The sequence below is a fragment of the Onychostruthus taczanowskii genome, unplaced genomic scaffold (genome assembly GCF_017590055.1).
Source record: "Onychostruthus taczanowskii isolate IOZ18803 unplaced genomic scaffold, ASM1759005v1 scaffold84, whole genome shotgun sequence".
Classification (NCBI taxonomy): domain Eukaryota; kingdom Metazoa; phylum Chordata; class Aves; order Passeriformes; family Passeridae; genus Onychostruthus; species Onychostruthus taczanowskii.
Window position 1 is genome coordinate 832,493 of NW_024506332.1, and position 16,534 is coordinate 849,026.

The window sequence follows — 16,534 nt, forward strand, 5'->3', positions numbered from 1 at the left end:
AAAAAAGGGGGGGGGGGGGGGGGAAAAAAAAGGGGGGAAAAAAAGGGAAAAAAAACAAAAAAAAGGGGAAAAAATGCAAAAAAAGGGTAAAACAAGGCAAAAAATAAAAGCACATCTCAGAGGAGAGTGTAAGAGAGAAATCACCGAGCAGGGCCTGGGCTTCCCCCACCAAAGGGATTCAGGAGATGCTGAGGGGATGCTGAGCCCTGAACACCTGGGGAGGTGAGCTCGGTGATTCCCTTGATGTGTCCAGCCAAAATTCCCACTTTACACTGGAAAATGGGAATCATGGAAAGGCTGGGAAATCCCTCAGATGAGACCCCATGAGCAGGGATGTCCCGGAGCCAAACCCAGGGACCCAGGGGCTGGGAACGAGCCCGGGGGTTCCTCAGGAATTCGGACCGACCCGTGGGGGGCTCGGAGCGCTTTTCCCCCTGAGCCACTGTATTTATTTTCCCTCCTGTTGCAGCCCCTCACTTCCTTGCCTGCTTGGGGCCGTTTATTTATCCAGCCTCCCCTCCCGGGCCGCCCTGGCTGGGGCGGAGGCCCCGGCCCGGCCCGGCCCCGGCCAGCCCGGCTCTGTCAGGGCTGTCAGCGAACACCCGCCCTGAGCCCGGCCAGGAATTTTAATTGAAATCGCCGCTCCCTGGGCTCAGATAAGGCACAGCATCGCCCCACGGCCCGAGGGGCTCCCCAGGACCCCCCCCCGCTGTCCCGCGGGGTACCAGGAGCCGACCCCGCTGCCCAAATTCATGGGGGTACCCTGACCCCTCTCCATGCCCGGGGAAGGCTCTGCCGGTTCAGCCGAGGAAGCGCTGGGACAAACTGGGACAAACTGGGAGGGAACTGGGGCCCGAAGCTGTCCCACGTCCCTGTCGCAGCGTCCCCTCCCCTCCCGCAGGAGCTTGGTGGTCTGCGCTCCTTATCAGCGCTTATCTGGCGGAGCCGCTCGCTAATGTGACCTTAATGGAGCTCAAATGGACTGGATTTGTTTTATTGCGGCTCAGCCCAAAGCCGGCACCCCCTGCCCCCCTCCCTCCGCTCCTTCCCGCTTCCCTTGTTTTGGAAACACGCAGGGAAGGGGCTGCTCCTTCCTCGCGGCTCAGGGGGCAGCGCATGGGGATCCAGAGCCCCCCGGGCGGCAGGGAGAGCCCTCCCGGCACTGTCCCTCCTTCCTCTCCTTCCCCTCCTTCCCCTGCTCCCCCCGACCCCCGGGGACCCCCCGGGCCGGGGGCGCTTCGTGGAGGGTCGGAGCCGAGAGCGGGGCCGGCAGCGCCCGGAGATGCTCCCCACGCCCTTCTCGGTGAGGGACATCCTCAACCTGGAGGGGCCCGGGGGGCCCCGAGCCGCCCGCAGCCCCGCCGGGCAGGACGAGCCGCGGCCGCGTAAGTGCCCGCGGGACCCCGCGGAGACGGGCGGAGGAAGCACCGGGGGACCCCGCGGAGCCGCTCTCGTTCCCCGGCGCTGCGTCCTCGCACCCGCCGGTCCCGGTGGTTCTCCTTTTCCTCTCTTTTCCCTTTTCCCCCCTCTTTTTTACTCCCGGTTTGGTTTTGGGTTATTTTGGGGGGCATTTTTCGGGCATCCCGCTGCGCCTCGGAGCCGTCGCGCATTCCCCGCGCATCCCCGCAGCTCCGGCTGCCCTCGGGGAACCGGACCGTGCGGGGGTGGATTTGGGATTTTGAGGGGTTTTTCCTGCCCGAATTCACCCATCGCCCCCGCTTTGGATGTCACCCCCGTGCGGCGCTCCGTGAGCCGGCCCCGCCGGGGACACCCCGGCCCCGGCAGCGCGGAGGATCCGAGCGGGGGTCGGAGCTGTCCCGCTCCTCCCCGCAGCTGAAATCCCAACAATTCCTCTGCTCCTGTTCCCCTCACGCCCAGCGGCTGCAGAGCGGGGAAAGCAGCGGGGGCAGAGCTGGGCAGACTGGGAGGGGGAGAGCGGAGCCCGGGGGGATTCTGTCCCCTTCACCTTCCATCATCCAGAGCCTTCCAGAACCCCCTGGAATTCCCGAATTCCCAGCGCATCCCAGCCCGAGCTGGACCTGATCCCGGCTGCTCCTCTGCCGCACAAATTCCCAGCAAATCACAAATCCCCCCAAACCCGCAACTCCTCTCAGATTTAACGATTTTCCCTCCTCCACTCCCAGCTCCTTCGGGATTTTTTGTTTTGCCGAAATTCAGAGGAAGGTGGGATTCTCCTTTCCTGCAGCTGGAGGCAGATCCTGCCGGAGGTGTGGATTCCACAGCAGGATGGTGGGGAAAGAGGATTTGGGGTCTGGAATACTCGAACTGTGCCCGCTTTCCCCAAAACATCAGAGGAAGGGGAAAAGGAGGTTTTATCCAGAATTCGTGTAATAGCTTAATTAAAAATAAATTTAAAAAAAATAAAAAGGGGGGGGGTGGGGGAAGAATTTTATTGAATTCTCAGTAAATATCACGGGAAAATTCTTATTAAATTTATCAAGTATCAGCCTTCACCTTAGGAACTGTCAGCCCTACTCCATCCTATTCCCAAGGGGTGCCACTCCCGGTTTGATCCCTCCCTCTCGCTGGGAACGGAGCTGGATTTGGGTCTGACTTTGCTTTCTTTTTCTCCCTGCCGCAGGAAAATCTCTGCTCGCCCCGAGCTTTGAGGCCGAGGAGCGGCGCGGGGAGCCCGGCCAGGAGCGCAGGCAGCGGCGGAAGCCGCGCGTTCTGTTCTCGCAGGCTCAGGTGCTGGAGCTGGAGCGGCGCTTCCAGCGGCAGAAATACCTGTCGGGGCCCGAGAGGGAGCAGCTGGCGCGGCTGCTGCAGCTCAGCCCCACGCAGGTGAAGATCTGGTTCCAGAACCGGCGCTACAAGAGCAAGAGGCAGCGGCAGGAGCGGAGCCCGGCGCCGGCCGCGCCCGCGCTGTCCCCGCGCACGGTGCCGGTGCCGGTGCTGGTGCGGGACGGCAAACCCTGCCCGGGGGGCTGCGGGCCCTTCCCGGCTCCCTGGGGAATTCCAGGCCCCTTTTCCTCCAGCTCCTGCTGCGGCGGCAGCGCTCTCGGGGCGGGGTACGGGGGCGGGTACCCCGGGGTGCCGCCCGGTGCCACCCCCGGCGGTGCCCAGCGCCTGCCCCCCGCTCTGCCCGCGGGAATCAGCGCCGGGAGCCGGAGGTGAGCCGGGAAGAGGCACCGGGAAAGCTCCCGCTGCTCCAGAGCCGAGCCCCGATCGCGACAGGAGCCAATCCAAAGGAATTCTGCCGGCCCGGACAGCGGAACAATCCCTGGAAAAAGAGAGGGGACGCTGCCTCACAGCCCCACAGTGACTTTTGGCAGGCAGCAATTATAAATTATTTATTATTAAACAATAATTTGGAGTCTGGCCCCTCCAGCTCCCAAGGGATTTGCTCCCCCAGGACGCCACCAGGACTTTTCCTTCCTCGAGAAAACTGGAAAACAGGGGCCGTGCACATCCCTCTGCTTTTTTTTTTTTTTTTTTTTTTTTTTTTTTTTTTTTAATGGACAATATTTAATGCTTTGTGTTCCTATAATTTCTAGATTTATTTCTGATTTGTTTTTCTTGATAATTCCCAGCACAGGTATCGATTTCTGCCTTTATTATTAATATTGTTTTTGCTGTTATTATTATTTGCAAGTAAAAACAAAATGGTGAAATTGTGTTTTCTCCCTTCTTGTCATTTCTCACTCTGTATTTTGAATTTTACCATCCGCATTTTGCACCTGAGCATCCAAACCTAAGCCAAAGAAAAATAAAAATCAAATCAAATCCTAATAATCCGGGCAAAAATCACCTTGTAGACCAAGTCTGGGGATTCCACAGCGTGCTTTTCCCTGCAGTTCCATAGGGAATTTCCTTTTCCCTGCAATTCCACAGGATCCTTTTCCCTGCAATTCCACAGGGTCCTTTTTCCTGAAATTCCACGGGGAATTAATTTCCCTGCAGTTCCACAGGGAATTCCTTTTCCCTGCAGTTCCACAGGAAATTCCCTTTTCCCTTCAATTCCGCAGGAAATTTCCTTTCCCCTTCAATTCCACAGGGAATCCTTTTCCCCTGCAGTTCCACAGGGAAATCCTTTCCCTGCAATTTCACAAGGAATTCCCTTTCCCCTCAGTTCCACAGGGAATTCTTTTTCCCTGCAGTTCCACAGGGAATTCCCTTTTTCCTGCGCTGGGAATCGCTGCTGGCACTGGGAGAAGCCCTGGGATCGCAGTGCACGGGCTCACCTGAAATCCCCAACAACGCTGGGAATTTTCCTTGGAGGTCCGGCCACAAACTGAGGCAAATCCCAGGAAACTCCCCAAAATAAAGGCAGAAATCAAGGAAGGAAACGGCTTCCCTCAGGAAAAAAAACCTGAAAAAGGGAATCGTGAGAGCTGGAGGAGCTCTGGGCAAAGCCCTCAGGGACGGGGTGGGATTGTTGGGATCAGCCAGAGCAGGGTCGGGATTTGTACTCGCTGATCCCTCCGAGCTCAGGATATTCCCAATTCCTTCATAACTCTGCCCAAATTCCCTTTCTGTGCCTAAAAACATTGGAGCTCCTGAGCTTTTCCGAGCGTTCCGTGAGTTCGGGGGGATAATTCCCAGTCCAGAGGGAGGAAAGGAAGGAAAAAGGGCTGGAAAAGCCGGGTTTGGGGCACGTTTGCACAACCGGCTGTAACCAAACACCTCCTATAAAATCAACAAAGTCCGCAGGGGATTTGAGGGAAATCTTTTGTTTCCCTTTTTAAGGGTAAAAAAAAAAAAACCAGGCCCGGCTGAAGGGGCTGGGTTTGGGAATTAAAGAAGGGATCAGTGCTGATATTTCGGCAGAAGGGGTTTGGAGACAGCAGAGCTGGAGGAGGTCACTGATAAATTCATATTTAGAGACTTAGAGATTTATTTAAACACAAACTGCCCGCAATTCCCAGGGATCCTGCTCATGAGCATCACCAGAGCTCCCACGGGACCCTCCCCAGGAGATGGATTTGCCTTGAGGTGGCACAAGGTGGATTTTTAATCCCGTGTTTCCCACATCTGGGGGGTCCCGAGGCTGTTTGCGTTGTTTTCCAAACAGCAACTCTGGAAGAAAAACCACAAATCAATCGGATCCTCAGGAAAGAATCTGCTCTAGCAGGCGACTCAACCCGTGGTTTTTCTTGGACTTGGGAAGGTTTTGCTCCTTTTGGGTGACCAAGACTTTGTTGTAAAAGGTGTTCAGGCTTCTTAAATGGATTGAGGGATTAGTCCGAGGTTCAGGCTTAAACTTTCAGCCTTTTCCATGCCAGGATTTGTCTCTGGAGCTGCTCTTCCTGGCTTTTAAATCATCCCAGGCTCTCGTTTGAGCAGCTTTGCAAAGCTGACAAAAATGTCTTTGACACTTCCCCGTTTTCTGACACGCTCGGAGTGCATCAAACCGGAGGCGTTTGAGGAAAACCCTCAAAATAAATCTAAAAACCACCCAACCCTTTTATTTCTCCGCTTTTCCCCCTGAAAGCAGCGTTTTCCCGAAGCGCTCAGGGGTGGAAATCATTCCCATAAACGAGGGAAAGCAGAGCTGGGGCTGGCGCGATGGATGCAGAACATCCTCCAAGGATGCTCTCCCAAAAAAAAAACCCAGTCTGGACTCATTTGATCCCAAATTCACGTCCTCGTCTTCAGACCCGGGGGGGATTTGCGAGCAGAGAAAGCGGGGGAGGCGCAGAGGGGCGGCCGTGACCCCGCGGAGCCGCAGGAGGGACGCCCCGAGCGGGAGGGAGAGGGCAGCGCCCGAGCCCGGCGGGAGCGGCACGGCCGAAGGGCGTAGACCGTGCCAGGCTCTCCAATCAGCCCGGGAGGGCTGGCTCGGGCCGGGTAAACGCGGGGCCGGGCCGGATAAATGCGGGGAGCGGCGAGCGGCGGGAGCAGCGGGGGATGAGCGGCGGGGCGCGGCCGGGACGGCGGCAGAGCTCGGCCCGCAGCCCCCCGGCCATGAGCGGCACCCCCGGGGCAGCCCCGCAGCCCCGGGCCGGCCCCTCCAGGCCCCGCACGTCCTTCCTCATCCAGGACATCCTCTGGGACGAGCCCGAGCGCGCCGGGAGCGGCGGGGATGCGGGGCTGGGAGCGGGCAGCGAGGAGAGCAGCGGAGCCAGCGCAGCCCCGGGACTCCCCCCCGGGGGTCCCCATCCCCCGGGAGCCGCGGGGACAGCCCAGGGACCGGACACAGGTAACGGGGGAGCGGGGGGGAGCGGGAACGGCTGTGCCTGGGGCGGGGATGGAGCGGGGATGGAGCGGGACAGTCTGCGCTTCGGAAGGGGATGGATCGGGAATTGATCGGGGATGGATCAGGGATGGCAGTGCTTGGGACCGGGAATGGATCAGGAATGGGTCGGCAGTGCTTGGGATAGGGAATGGATCAGGAATGGATTGGGAATGGATCAGGAATGGCAGTGCTTGGACAGGGAATGGATCAGGGATGGGTCAGGGATGGATCAGGAATGGATTGGGAATGGATCAGGAATGGCAGTGCTTGGGACCGGGAATGGATCAGGAAAGGATCAGGAATGGATTGGGGATGGATCAGGAATGGATTGGGAATGGATCAGGAATGGCAGTGCTTGAACAGGGAATGGATCAGGGATGGATCAGGGATGGATCAGGGATGGCTGTGCTTGGGACAGGGAATGGATCAGGAATGGATTGGGAATGGATTAGGAATGGCAGTGCTTGGGACAGGGAATGGATCAGGGATGGATCAAGAATGGATCAGGAATGGCTGTGCTTGGGACAGGGAATGGATCGGGAGTGGCAGTGCTTGGGACCGGGAATGGATCAGGAAAGGCTGTGCTTGGGAAAGGGAAGGAATGGATCAGGAAAGGCTGTGCTTGGGAAAGGGAAGGAATGGATCAGGAAAGGCTGTGCTTGGGAAAGGGAAGGAATGGATCAGGAAAGGCTGTGCTTGGGAAAGGGAAGGAATGGATCAGGAATGGCTGTGCTTGGGACAGGGAATGGATCAGGGATGGATCAGGGATTGATCAGGAGTGGATCAGTGATGGATCAGGAGTGTCTGATCTTAGGTCAGGGAATGGATCAGGATCCAGACCCGAAAGGGAAGGAATGGATCAGGAATGTCTCAGTCTGGGATAAGGAATGCATCAGCAATGGATTGGGAACGGATCAGGAAAGTCTGTGTTTGCATCAGGGAAAGGATCAGGAATGTCTGAGCTTGGGTCAGGGAATGGACCAGGAATGGATCAGGGATGGATCGGGGACTGATCAGGGATTGATTGGGGTGGATCAGGGATGGATCAGGGATTGACTGGGGTGGATCAGGGATGGATCAGTGATGGACCAGGAGTGTCTGAGCTTGAGTCAGGGAATGGATCAGGATCCAGACCCGGAGCCACTCTTGGATTAAACTCCAGGAGTGTCCGAGCTGGAGCAGGGGAGAGTAAGGAATTCAGAGGCTGAGTGAAAACCTTTCCTCTGTGCCCCAAAGGGCTCCAAGCTCGGAATCTGCCTAAAACGTTGCTTGAAAACCCAATTTGATTCATTTCTACAAAAAAATTTGGAAAAATTTCTTGGGAAAAAAAAAATTCCCTTTAATGCAGATCCCAGAAAGGGCACCTTGGGAAGAGGCTGCCCAGAGAGGGAGAAGCAGCATCCCAAAATCCCAGTGGGACTCAGGATTTTGGGACAAGGTTTTTGGAGATGGGACTCAGCCTTTCCCTGCCCAAACATCCCAGGCTGAGCTCAAACAGCCCCAAATCCCTTTGGAATTCTCCAGCACTGGCTCTGACAGCCCTGCAAAGGGAATTTTGGCTTTCCAGCCCAATTCTATTAACAGAAATTCCTACATAAAAGCTCTGGGATTCCTGGGACAACCAGGATTCACAAAGTTGGGAATTTATTCCCTTGGTTTTTTTCTTGATCTTGTGTTCACACCTTAAGAAAATAAATGGAAAAATGACCAAAGCAAAACAAAAAAATTTGGCTGATTTCCATCCAGATAATGCTCAAAAAGGGATTAACTCCAGAAATAAATTTAACTGAGGGGTTTTAGCTGTTGTGGGTGAGACTTCCCAGGAACTCAGCACCTTCCTGGCTCCTGACTCCAGCGATCCATTAGGAATTAGTTGGAGATCCAAGGCCAGGTCTGAAGTTTGAGATGTAAAGGGTTAAAACTGCCCTAAAATCTCTTGGCATTGCCTTGGAGAGATGGGATGGGAAAGGCAGGAATTTGTTCCTGATGCTGTCCCGCTGCAGCCCTGGGCTGCTCCCATTTCCCACTGCAGAGCCATTCCTGTGAGGAGTGGGGAGCTCGAGGATTTATTTCCTTTGGGAATTCTGGTTTGCCCACAGGCACAGGATATTCCAAAGCAGGATTTGATATGAATCCTGCAAAAAAAAATTCCTTTGATGCCATTTTAGACATAACAACAGAACCTTGGGATTTAGGAGACCTCAACCAGCACTGGAAAATGTCCCTTTTTGGGGATTTTATCCTATCCTATCCTATCCTGTCCTGTCCCATCCTATCCTATGCTGTTTTATCTGGGGATGTTATTCCATCCTATCCTATTTTATTTGAGGATATTATTCCAATTTATCCTATTTTATTTGGGGATATTATTCCTATTCCTATTCCTATTCCTATTCCTATCCCTATTCCTATTCCTATTCCTATTCCTATTCCTATTCCTATTCCTATTCCTATTTACTATTCCTATCCCTATCCCTATTCCAGCACTAGAAATATCCCTTTTTGGGAATTTTATTCTATCCTATTTTATCCCTATCCCATTTCCATCCACCCCTTGGATCTCCATTCCCATGGAATTCAGGAGGACATGAATTAAAACCTGTGATTTAAGACAACATTCCCCCGTATGACTCTCACACCATTCAATTAAAACATAAGAAATATGGAAAATAGGAACAGAAAATTGGAAATTTTTTTCCTCTCTGTGAGGAGGAAAATCAAGTGATTTTGGCGGGATTTTTTGTCCAAGTGGGAATTTTTGTCCAAATGGGGATTTTTGTCCAAGTGTGAATTTTTATCCAAGAGGAAACATTTTCTGAGTGGGAATATTTTATTCAAGTGGGGATTTCTGTCCGAGTGGGAATTTTTGTCCAAGTGGGGACTTTTATCCAAGTGAGGATTTTTGTCTGAGTGGGAATTTTTGTTTGAGTAGGGATTTTTGTGTGAGTGGGAATTTTTGTCCAAGTGGGGATTTTTGTCTGAATGGGGATTTTTGTCCAAGTGGGGACTTTTATCCAAGTGAGGATTTTTGTCTGAGTGGGAATTTTTGTTTGAGTAGGGATTTTTGTGTGAGTGGGAATTTTTGTCCAAGTGGGGATTTTTGTCTGAATGGGGATTTTTGTCCAAGTGGGGATTTTTATTCAAGTGGGAATTTTTTATTCAAGTGGGAATTTTTGTCTGTGTGGGAATTTTTGTCCAAGTGGGAATTTTTATCCAAGAGGGAACATTTTCTGAGTGGGAATTATTGTCAAATTGGGAATTTTTATCCAAGTGGGGATTTTTGTCTGAGTGGGGATTCTTGTCCAAGTAGGGATTTTTAATCCAAGTGGGAATTTTTGTCCGAGTGGGAATTTTTGTTTGAGTAGGGATTTTTATCCGAGTGAGAATTTTTGTGCAGTGGGGATTTTTGTCTGAGTGGGGATGCTTGTCCAAGTGGGAATTTTTATCCAAGAGTGAACATTTTCTGAATGGGGATTTTTGTCTGTGTAGGAATTTTTGTCCAAGTGGAAATTTTTATCCAAGAGGGAACACTTTCTGAGTGGGAATTATTGTCGAATTGGGAATTTTTGTCCAAGTGGGAATTTTTATCCAAGAGGGAACATTTTCTGAGTGGGGATTTTTGTCTGAGTGGGGATTTTTGTCTGAGTGGGGATTCTTGTCCAAGTGGGAATTTTTGCCCAAGTGGGGACTTTTATCCAAGTGGGAATTTTTGTCCGAGTGGGAATTCTTGTTTGAGTAGGGATTTTTGTCCGAGTGAGAATTTTTGTCCGAGTGGGGATTTTTGTCTGAGTGGGGATTCTTGCCCAAGTGGGAATTTTTATCCAAGTGGGAATTTTTATCCAAGAGTGAACATTTTCTGAGTGGGGATTATTGTCGAATTGGGAATTTTTGTCCAAGTGGGGATTTTTATCCAAGAGGGAACATTTTCTGAATGGGGATTTTTGTCTGAGTGGGGATTCTTTTCCAAGTGGGAATTTTGATCCAAGAGGGAACATTTTCTGAGTGGGGATTATTGTCGAATTGGGAATTTTTGTCCAAGTGGGAATTTTTATCCAAGAGGGGACATTTTCTGAGTGGGGATTATTGTCAAATTGGTAATTTTTGTCCAAGTGGGAATTTTTATCCAAGAGGGAACATTTTCTGAGTGGGGATTTTTGTCTGTGTAGGAATTTTTGTCCAAGTGGGAATTTTTATCCAAGAGGGAACACTTTCAGAGTGGGGATTATTGTCGAATTGGGAATTTTTGTCCAAGTGGGAATTTTTATCCAAGAGGGAACATTTTCTGAGTGGGGATTATTGTTGAATTAGGAATTTTTGTCCGAGTGGGGACTTTTATCCAAGAGGGAACATTTTCTGAATGGGGATTTTTGTCTGTGTAGGAATTTTTGTCCAAGTGGGAATTTTTATCCAAGAGGGAACATTTTCTGAGTGGGGATTATTGTCGAATTGGGAATTTTTGTCCAAGTGGGAATTTTTATCCAAGAGGGAACATTTTCTGAGTGGGGATTATTGTCGAATTGGGAATTTTTGTCCGAGTGGGGATTTTCCCAAGCGCTTCTTTCCCAATTTTCCCTTCCCAGAGGCGCCGGTGGAGCCCTTCCTGCCCGACTGCATCCCCTCCGCGCACGCCATGGCCCCGCGGCCTCCCCGGCAGGGCAAACGCTCCCGAGCCGCCTTTTCCCACAGCCAGGTGATCGAACTGGAGCGCAAATTCAGCCACCAGAAATACCTGTCGGCCCCCGAGAGAGCTCACCTGGCCTGGCACCTGCAGCTCACCGAGACCCAGGTGAAGATCTGGTTCCAGAACAGGAGGTACAAGACCAAGAGGAAACAGGTGGTGGCCGGGATGAGCCGCTTGGACTCGCGCCAGGAAGCGCCAGAATTCCCGGGAATGTCGCTGCTGGCGCTCAGGGGCGCCTGGCCCTACCTGCCCTGCCTGTACTACGTCAATTCCTGGAGCCCCTCCTGGTAGAAATGGCTTTTTTTTTTTTTTTTTTTTTTAGGTGGTTTTTCCTTAAATCCAGAAGGGAGGCGTTTCCTAAAATCCAGCGGCAGCGTTTCGTAGTGGCAGCGTGAAATTGTCTCTTCACTAACACTGAAATAAGTGAAAAAGAGCCCAAAACTTAAATTGCAGTGCTCTGGGAATTCCCAGGGAATCCGTGGCTGCCCCATCCCTGGAAGTGCCCAAATCCAGGCTGGAGCTGAGGGCGCCTGGCCTTACCTGCCCTGACTCTACTGCGTCACTTCCTGGAACTCCTCCTGGTAGAAATGGCTTTTTTAGGTGGAAAAGGTCTGGTTTTTCCTTAAATCCAGAAGGGAGGAATGTTTTTAGGTGGTTTTTCCGTAAATCCAGAAGGGAGGAATGGTTTTTTAGGTGGTTTTTCCTTAAATCCAGAAGGGATGAATGTTTTTTAGGTGGTTTTTCCATAAATCCAGAGGGGAGGGATTGCAGTGGCAGCGTTTTGTAGTGGCAGCTTGAAATTGTCTCATCACTAACACTGAAATAACTGAAAAGAGCCCAAATTTTTAATTGCAGTGCCCTGGGAATTCCCAGGGTAGCCCATCCCTGGAAGTGCCCAAATCCAGGCTGGAGCTGAGGGCATCCGGCCTTACCTGCCCTGGGAGTTCCTGGAGCCCCTTTTGGTAGAAACTGCTTTTTTTGGAGGAAAATATTGCTTTTTCCCAAAGTTTGGGGTGGTTTAACTCTGTGTTGCTCTTCCCAGAGCTGATTGGGGTGGGATTTCAGTGGCAGCACAAACCTCTCTGGCCACTAACACTGAAATAACCAAAGAAAAACCAACCCAAACTTTAAATATCAGTTAATTCAGTTTTTTATTGCAATGCTCTGGGAATTCCTATGGATTCTGTGGCTCCTTCATCCCTGGAAGTGCCCAAATCCTGGATGAGGCTGGAGCAACAGCCCAAATTTTTAATAACAATTAATTTATTGTTTGATTGCAATGCTCTGGGAATTGCCAGGGAATCCGTGGCTGCCCCATCCCTGGAAGAGCCCACCTGGCCTCACCTGCCCTGGGGAATTCCTGGAGCCACTCCTGGTTTTTTGGGAGGAAAATATCCAATTTTTCCTTAAGTTCAGAGCAGAGGGATTGGCAGTAGTGGCAGCTCAAAGCTCACTCCTCATTAACACTGAAATAACCAAAGAAACAGTCCAAAATTTTAATAACAATTAATTCAGTGTTTTATTCCAATCCTCTGGGAATTCCCAGGGAATCCATGGCTGCCCCATCCCTGGAAGTTCCCAAAGCTGGCCTGGATGTGGCTTAGAGCCCCTCCTGGTAGAAACTGCATTTTTAGGTGCAAAATTTAATTTTTCCCTAAGTTTGGGGTGGTTTAACTCTGTGTTGCTCTTCCCAGAGCAGATTGGGGTGGGATTTCAGTGGCAACACAAACCTCTCTGGCCACTAACGCTGAAATAACCAAAGAAAAACCGACCCAAAATTTAAATATCAGTTCATTCAGTTTTTTATTGCAACGTTCTGGGAATTGCCAGGGAATCCGTGGCTGCCCCTTCCCTGTAAATTCCCAAAGCTGGCCTGGATGTGGCTTAGAGCCCCTCCTGGTAGAAACTGCATGTTTAGGTGCAAAATTTAATTTCTCCCTAAGTTTGGGGTGGTTTAACTCTGTGTTGCTCTTCCCAGAGCAGATTGGGGTGGGATTTCAGTGGCAACACAAACCTCTCTGGCCACTAACGCTGAAATAACCAAAGAAAAACCGACCCAAAATTTAAATATCAGTTCATTCAGTTTTTTATTGCAACGTTCTGGGAATTGCCAGGGAATCCGTGGCTGCCCCATCCCTGGAAGTGCCCAGATCCCGTCCCCAGCCGGAGGTGCCCCTGGTGCCACCCCGGGAGGGACAATGGGGCAGTGACAGACGAGCTTTGCATATCCGGGTGTTGGCCCTGCCGGGCGTTCCCGGGCTGGCAGAGCAGCAAATCCCCACTGCAGGCGGAATTTGGGGCTTGCAGTGGTGTTTTTCCAACCTGGATCACCCCAGGATTCCCAATTCCCAGCGCTGGGGCAGCACAACAGCAACAGGATGATCCCAACAAGTCATTTTTATAGGGGAAAATGTCCCATTTGCACTTACAGAATAATTTTCAATTTTTAAAAACTAATTACACCTTAAGTTTCCAATTCCATGGGGAAAGTGTGAGAATAAAGGAGATTTCCTTCATTATTTCCTTTTTTTAGCTGGAATGTTTCCTTAAATATTTCCTGAATCCTTCCTTAAATGAATTTTAATGGATTTTCTCAGCTGGAAATGCATTTTCTCAGCTGGAGTAACTCAGCAAAGCTCTGCTGGAGCAGATTTAATCTCCTGGGATTCAATTCCACTGAGATTTCTTCCCTGGGAAGCTCCAGAAATGTTCCTGTGATTCCTGCTCTTCCCGTGAAAATGAAAATTCCCATTAAACTCCCTCCTGGAGCAGGGAAATGCAGCCAACAAAGAACGAGAAGGAACTGCCTGGATTTTCCCCTTTTCCACAGGATTTTCCCCTTTTCCACAGGATTTTTTGGGATTTCTCTTCTGTCTGGTGAATCCTCTGAGCTCCCAGGCAGAGGAGGCAAAAATTCCAGGGGCAAAATTGCAGGGAAGGGAGGGCAGGGAGGGGAGGACAGCCAAGCTCAGGAGTTGGGAATTTTTCTCTCGCTATCAGAATTTCTGTGCCTTTGGGATTGTGTCTTTTTGGAAAGTAACTTTTTAGAAAAGTAACTTTTCCTATCTCCAGCTCCATTTTTCTCCGGGCACCCCCCGAGGATCCCGGATTCCAGAGGGAAGGACATCTCCTCTCGCTGTTGCAAAATGTTCCCATCCCTGCTCTTATCCGCTGGGAACAACAAAAAATCCCTTTATTGACCTCCAAAAAAATCCCTTTACGACCCCCCCGAGGGCACCTCCTGCCCGAACCCCACAGGTTTCACTCCCAGAGCCTCGGGGCGCTGCTGGAATCCTGCACGGACACCGAGGTTAGGCTAAAACCAGCTCGGACACTGAATTTAAACTAAAACCAGCTCAGACACTGAGTTTAAGCTAAAACCAGCTTGGAGCATCCCACACTGCACAGGCTGGGATGGGAATGCTCCAATGGGAAGGACTGGGCTGGGACAAGGGGATTAAACTGGGAATGAGATCTGAGCTGGAAATGAGATCTAAACTGGAAATGGAAAATAAATCTAAACTGGGAAGGAGATTTGAGCTGGAAATGAGATCTAAACTGGAAATGAGACCTGAATTGGAAAATAAATCTAAACTGGAATATAAATCTAAACGGAAAATGAAATCTAAACTAGATATGAGATCTGAATTGAAAATTAGAACTAAACTGGAAATGAGATCTGAGCTGGAAGTGAGATCTAAACTGAAAATGAAATCTAAACTGGAAATGAGATCTAAACTGGAAATGAGATCCAAAATAAAAATTAGATCTAAACTGAAAAAAATCTAAGCTGAAAATAAAATCTAAACTGAAATTGAGATCTAAATTGCAAATGAGATCTAAACTGAAAATGAGACCTGAACTAAAAATGAGATCTAAGCTGAAAATAAAATCTAATCTGAAATTGAGATCTAAATTGCAAATGAGCTCTGAACTAAAACTGAGCTCTAAACTGAATTTCTTGGGTACTTCTTTGGGGAATGTCGCTGTCACAGCTGATTTTTTTTTTCCTGCTCGGGGTTTCCAAGCCCAAATCTCCTCGTGGTGCTCCCAATCCCAAAAGCTCTGCCCAAACCCCCAGTTCTGGTTTTGTCCCTGGTTTTGATCCCGTTCCCTCTGCTCTGGGATCCTCTGGAATAAAACTGCAGGACCTGTGCCAAGAACGAGCGATTCCTGAGGGTTTTTGTCCTGCCTTTGGGGTTTTGGTCCTGCTTTTGGGGTTTTTTTCCCAGGTTTGGGGTTTTTATCCCAGCTTTGGTGGTTTTATGCTGGATTTGGGATTTTGTCCTGGCTTTGGGGGTTTTATCCCAGATTTAGGGTTTTTACCCTGGGGTTGGGACTTTTATCCCGGGTTTGGGGTTTTATCCCAAGTTTGGGGGTTTTACCCCAGGTTTGGGGTTTTATCCTGGCTTTGGGGTTTTTATCCCAGGTTTACGGTTTTCACCCTGGGGTTGGGAGTTTTATCCCGGGTTTTTATCCTGGGTTTGGGGGTTTTATCCCAAGTTTGGGGGTTTTACCCCAGGTTTGGGGTTTTATCCTGGCTTTGGGGTTTTTATCCCAGATTTGGTGTTTTTATCCCATGTTTGGAGGTTTTATCCTGGGTTTAGAGGTTTTATCCTGGCTTTGGGGTTTTTATCCCAAGTTTGGGGGTTTTGCCCCAAGTTTGGGGGTTTTGTCCTGGCTTTGGGTTTGTATCACAAGTTTGGGGTTTTTTACCCCAGGTTTGGAGTTCTTTCCATCCCTGCTCCTGCTGTGAGTTCAGGTTTGGGGTTTTTATCCCAAGTTTGGGGTTTTTATCCCGGGTTTGGGGTTTTTATCCCGGGTTTGGAGTTCTTTCCATCCCTGCTCCTGCTGTGAGTGACCCCGAGTGTCCCAGCAGCACCAAAAACTGGGACACAGCTCTGTGGAGTGATGTTTGAGTGAGGAATCATCCCAAAATCCTCATCCATACCTATTTTTGGTGCTCAGCACCCAATCCTGCCCCATCCCTCCACCAGCCAGGCAAAAATCTCCCTGAGCACCTCTGATCCCATTTCCAGCTGATTGTTCCCCAAAAGTCAGAATTTCTAAGTGAAATTCTTTCCTTATCCCCCCCAAACCCCACAATTTCAGCACCATCCAGGGGTTTGGAAGCCTTATCATCCTGCTTGTTTCTGCTCCTGCTTTCCACAGTCCTGAAATCCCAGTCAGGGACAGGTTTGGGGTTTTTTGGGACCATAAATACAGGGATTGATCCTGGGAATTCTCACTGTGGGTGCTCCCCCTCGGAGGGTGGGGAGGGACTCACCTCTGTCCCAGCTGTCCCCACACTCCCTCCCTCCCTCCTGCTGCTCTTCCCAGATGGAAAATTAGCCCCAGTCCCTGCCTTATTCCCAGTTTAGGTTCTATTGTGGTAAATGAAAAAAAAAAAAATCACCAAAAAAAAACCCCAAACAGGGATTAAATGGGGAAATGGAGCTGGGAATGGAGCCCAGCCCAGCTCTGCAGGCCCTGATCCCCTCACTGGGGTGGGAAAGCTCCTCTCCAGGGGGATGGTTTGTCCCAGGACACCTGAGCCAGGCTGGATTTGGGATTTCCTGCTGGGTAATCCTGCTGAGCATCCCCCTGCTCCCTAATCCAGCTGCATCCCAAATTTTGCTGCCAAACAGCAAAGT

At 50.6% G+C, this 16,534-nt stretch overlaps 2 protein-coding genes across 2 annotated transcripts; both read left to right on the forward strand.

Moving 5' to 3' along the window:
* The first annotated feature begins 1,282 nt into the window (after positions 1-1,282).
* NKX2-6 (NK2 homeobox 6) lies at positions 1,283-5,764 on the forward strand. The gene is made up of 3 exons (XM_041424724.1): positions 1,283-1,379; positions 2,597-3,134; positions 5,620-5,764. Exons 1-3 carry the CDS (start codon positions 1,283-1,285, stop codon positions 5,762-5,764), a joined length of 780 nt encoding a protein of 259 aa, XP_041280658.1.
* Positions 5,765-5,871: 107 nt separating this feature from the next.
* NKX3-1 (NK3 homeobox 1) lies at positions 5,872-11,171 on the forward strand. Its single transcript, XM_041424923.1, has 2 exons — positions 5,872-6,163; positions 10,780-11,171. The coding sequence occupies exons 1-2, from the start codon at positions 5,872-5,874 to the stop codon at positions 11,169-11,171; spliced, it is 684 nt and encodes a 227-aa protein (XP_041280857.1).
* Positions 11,172-16,534: the final 5,363 nt, after the last annotated feature.

Bases quoted from the DNA above. Each gene is read 5' to 3' on its own strand.
- NKX3-1 (XM_041424923.1), top strand. From the start codon at position 5,872: ATGAGCGGCGGGGCGCGGCCGGGACGGCGGCAGAGCTCGGCCCGCAGC. The intron at 6,164-10,779 runs GTAACGGGGGAG...TTCCCTTCCCAG, and splicing joins AGCCCAGGGACCGGACACAG to AGGCGCCGGTGGAGCCCTTC.
- NKX2-6 (XM_041424724.1), top strand. From the start codon at position 1,283: ATGCTCCCCACGCCCTTCTCGGTGAGGGACATCCTCAACCTGGAGGGG. The intron at 1,380-2,596 runs GGCCGCGTAAGT...TTTTTCTCCCTG, and splicing joins CGCCGGGCAGGACGAGCCGC to CCGCAGGAAAATCTCTGCTC. The intron at 3,135-5,619 runs GTGAGCCGGGAA...CCTCGTCTTCAG, and splicing joins ATCAGCGCCGGGAGCCGGAG to ACCCGGGGGGGATTTGCGAG.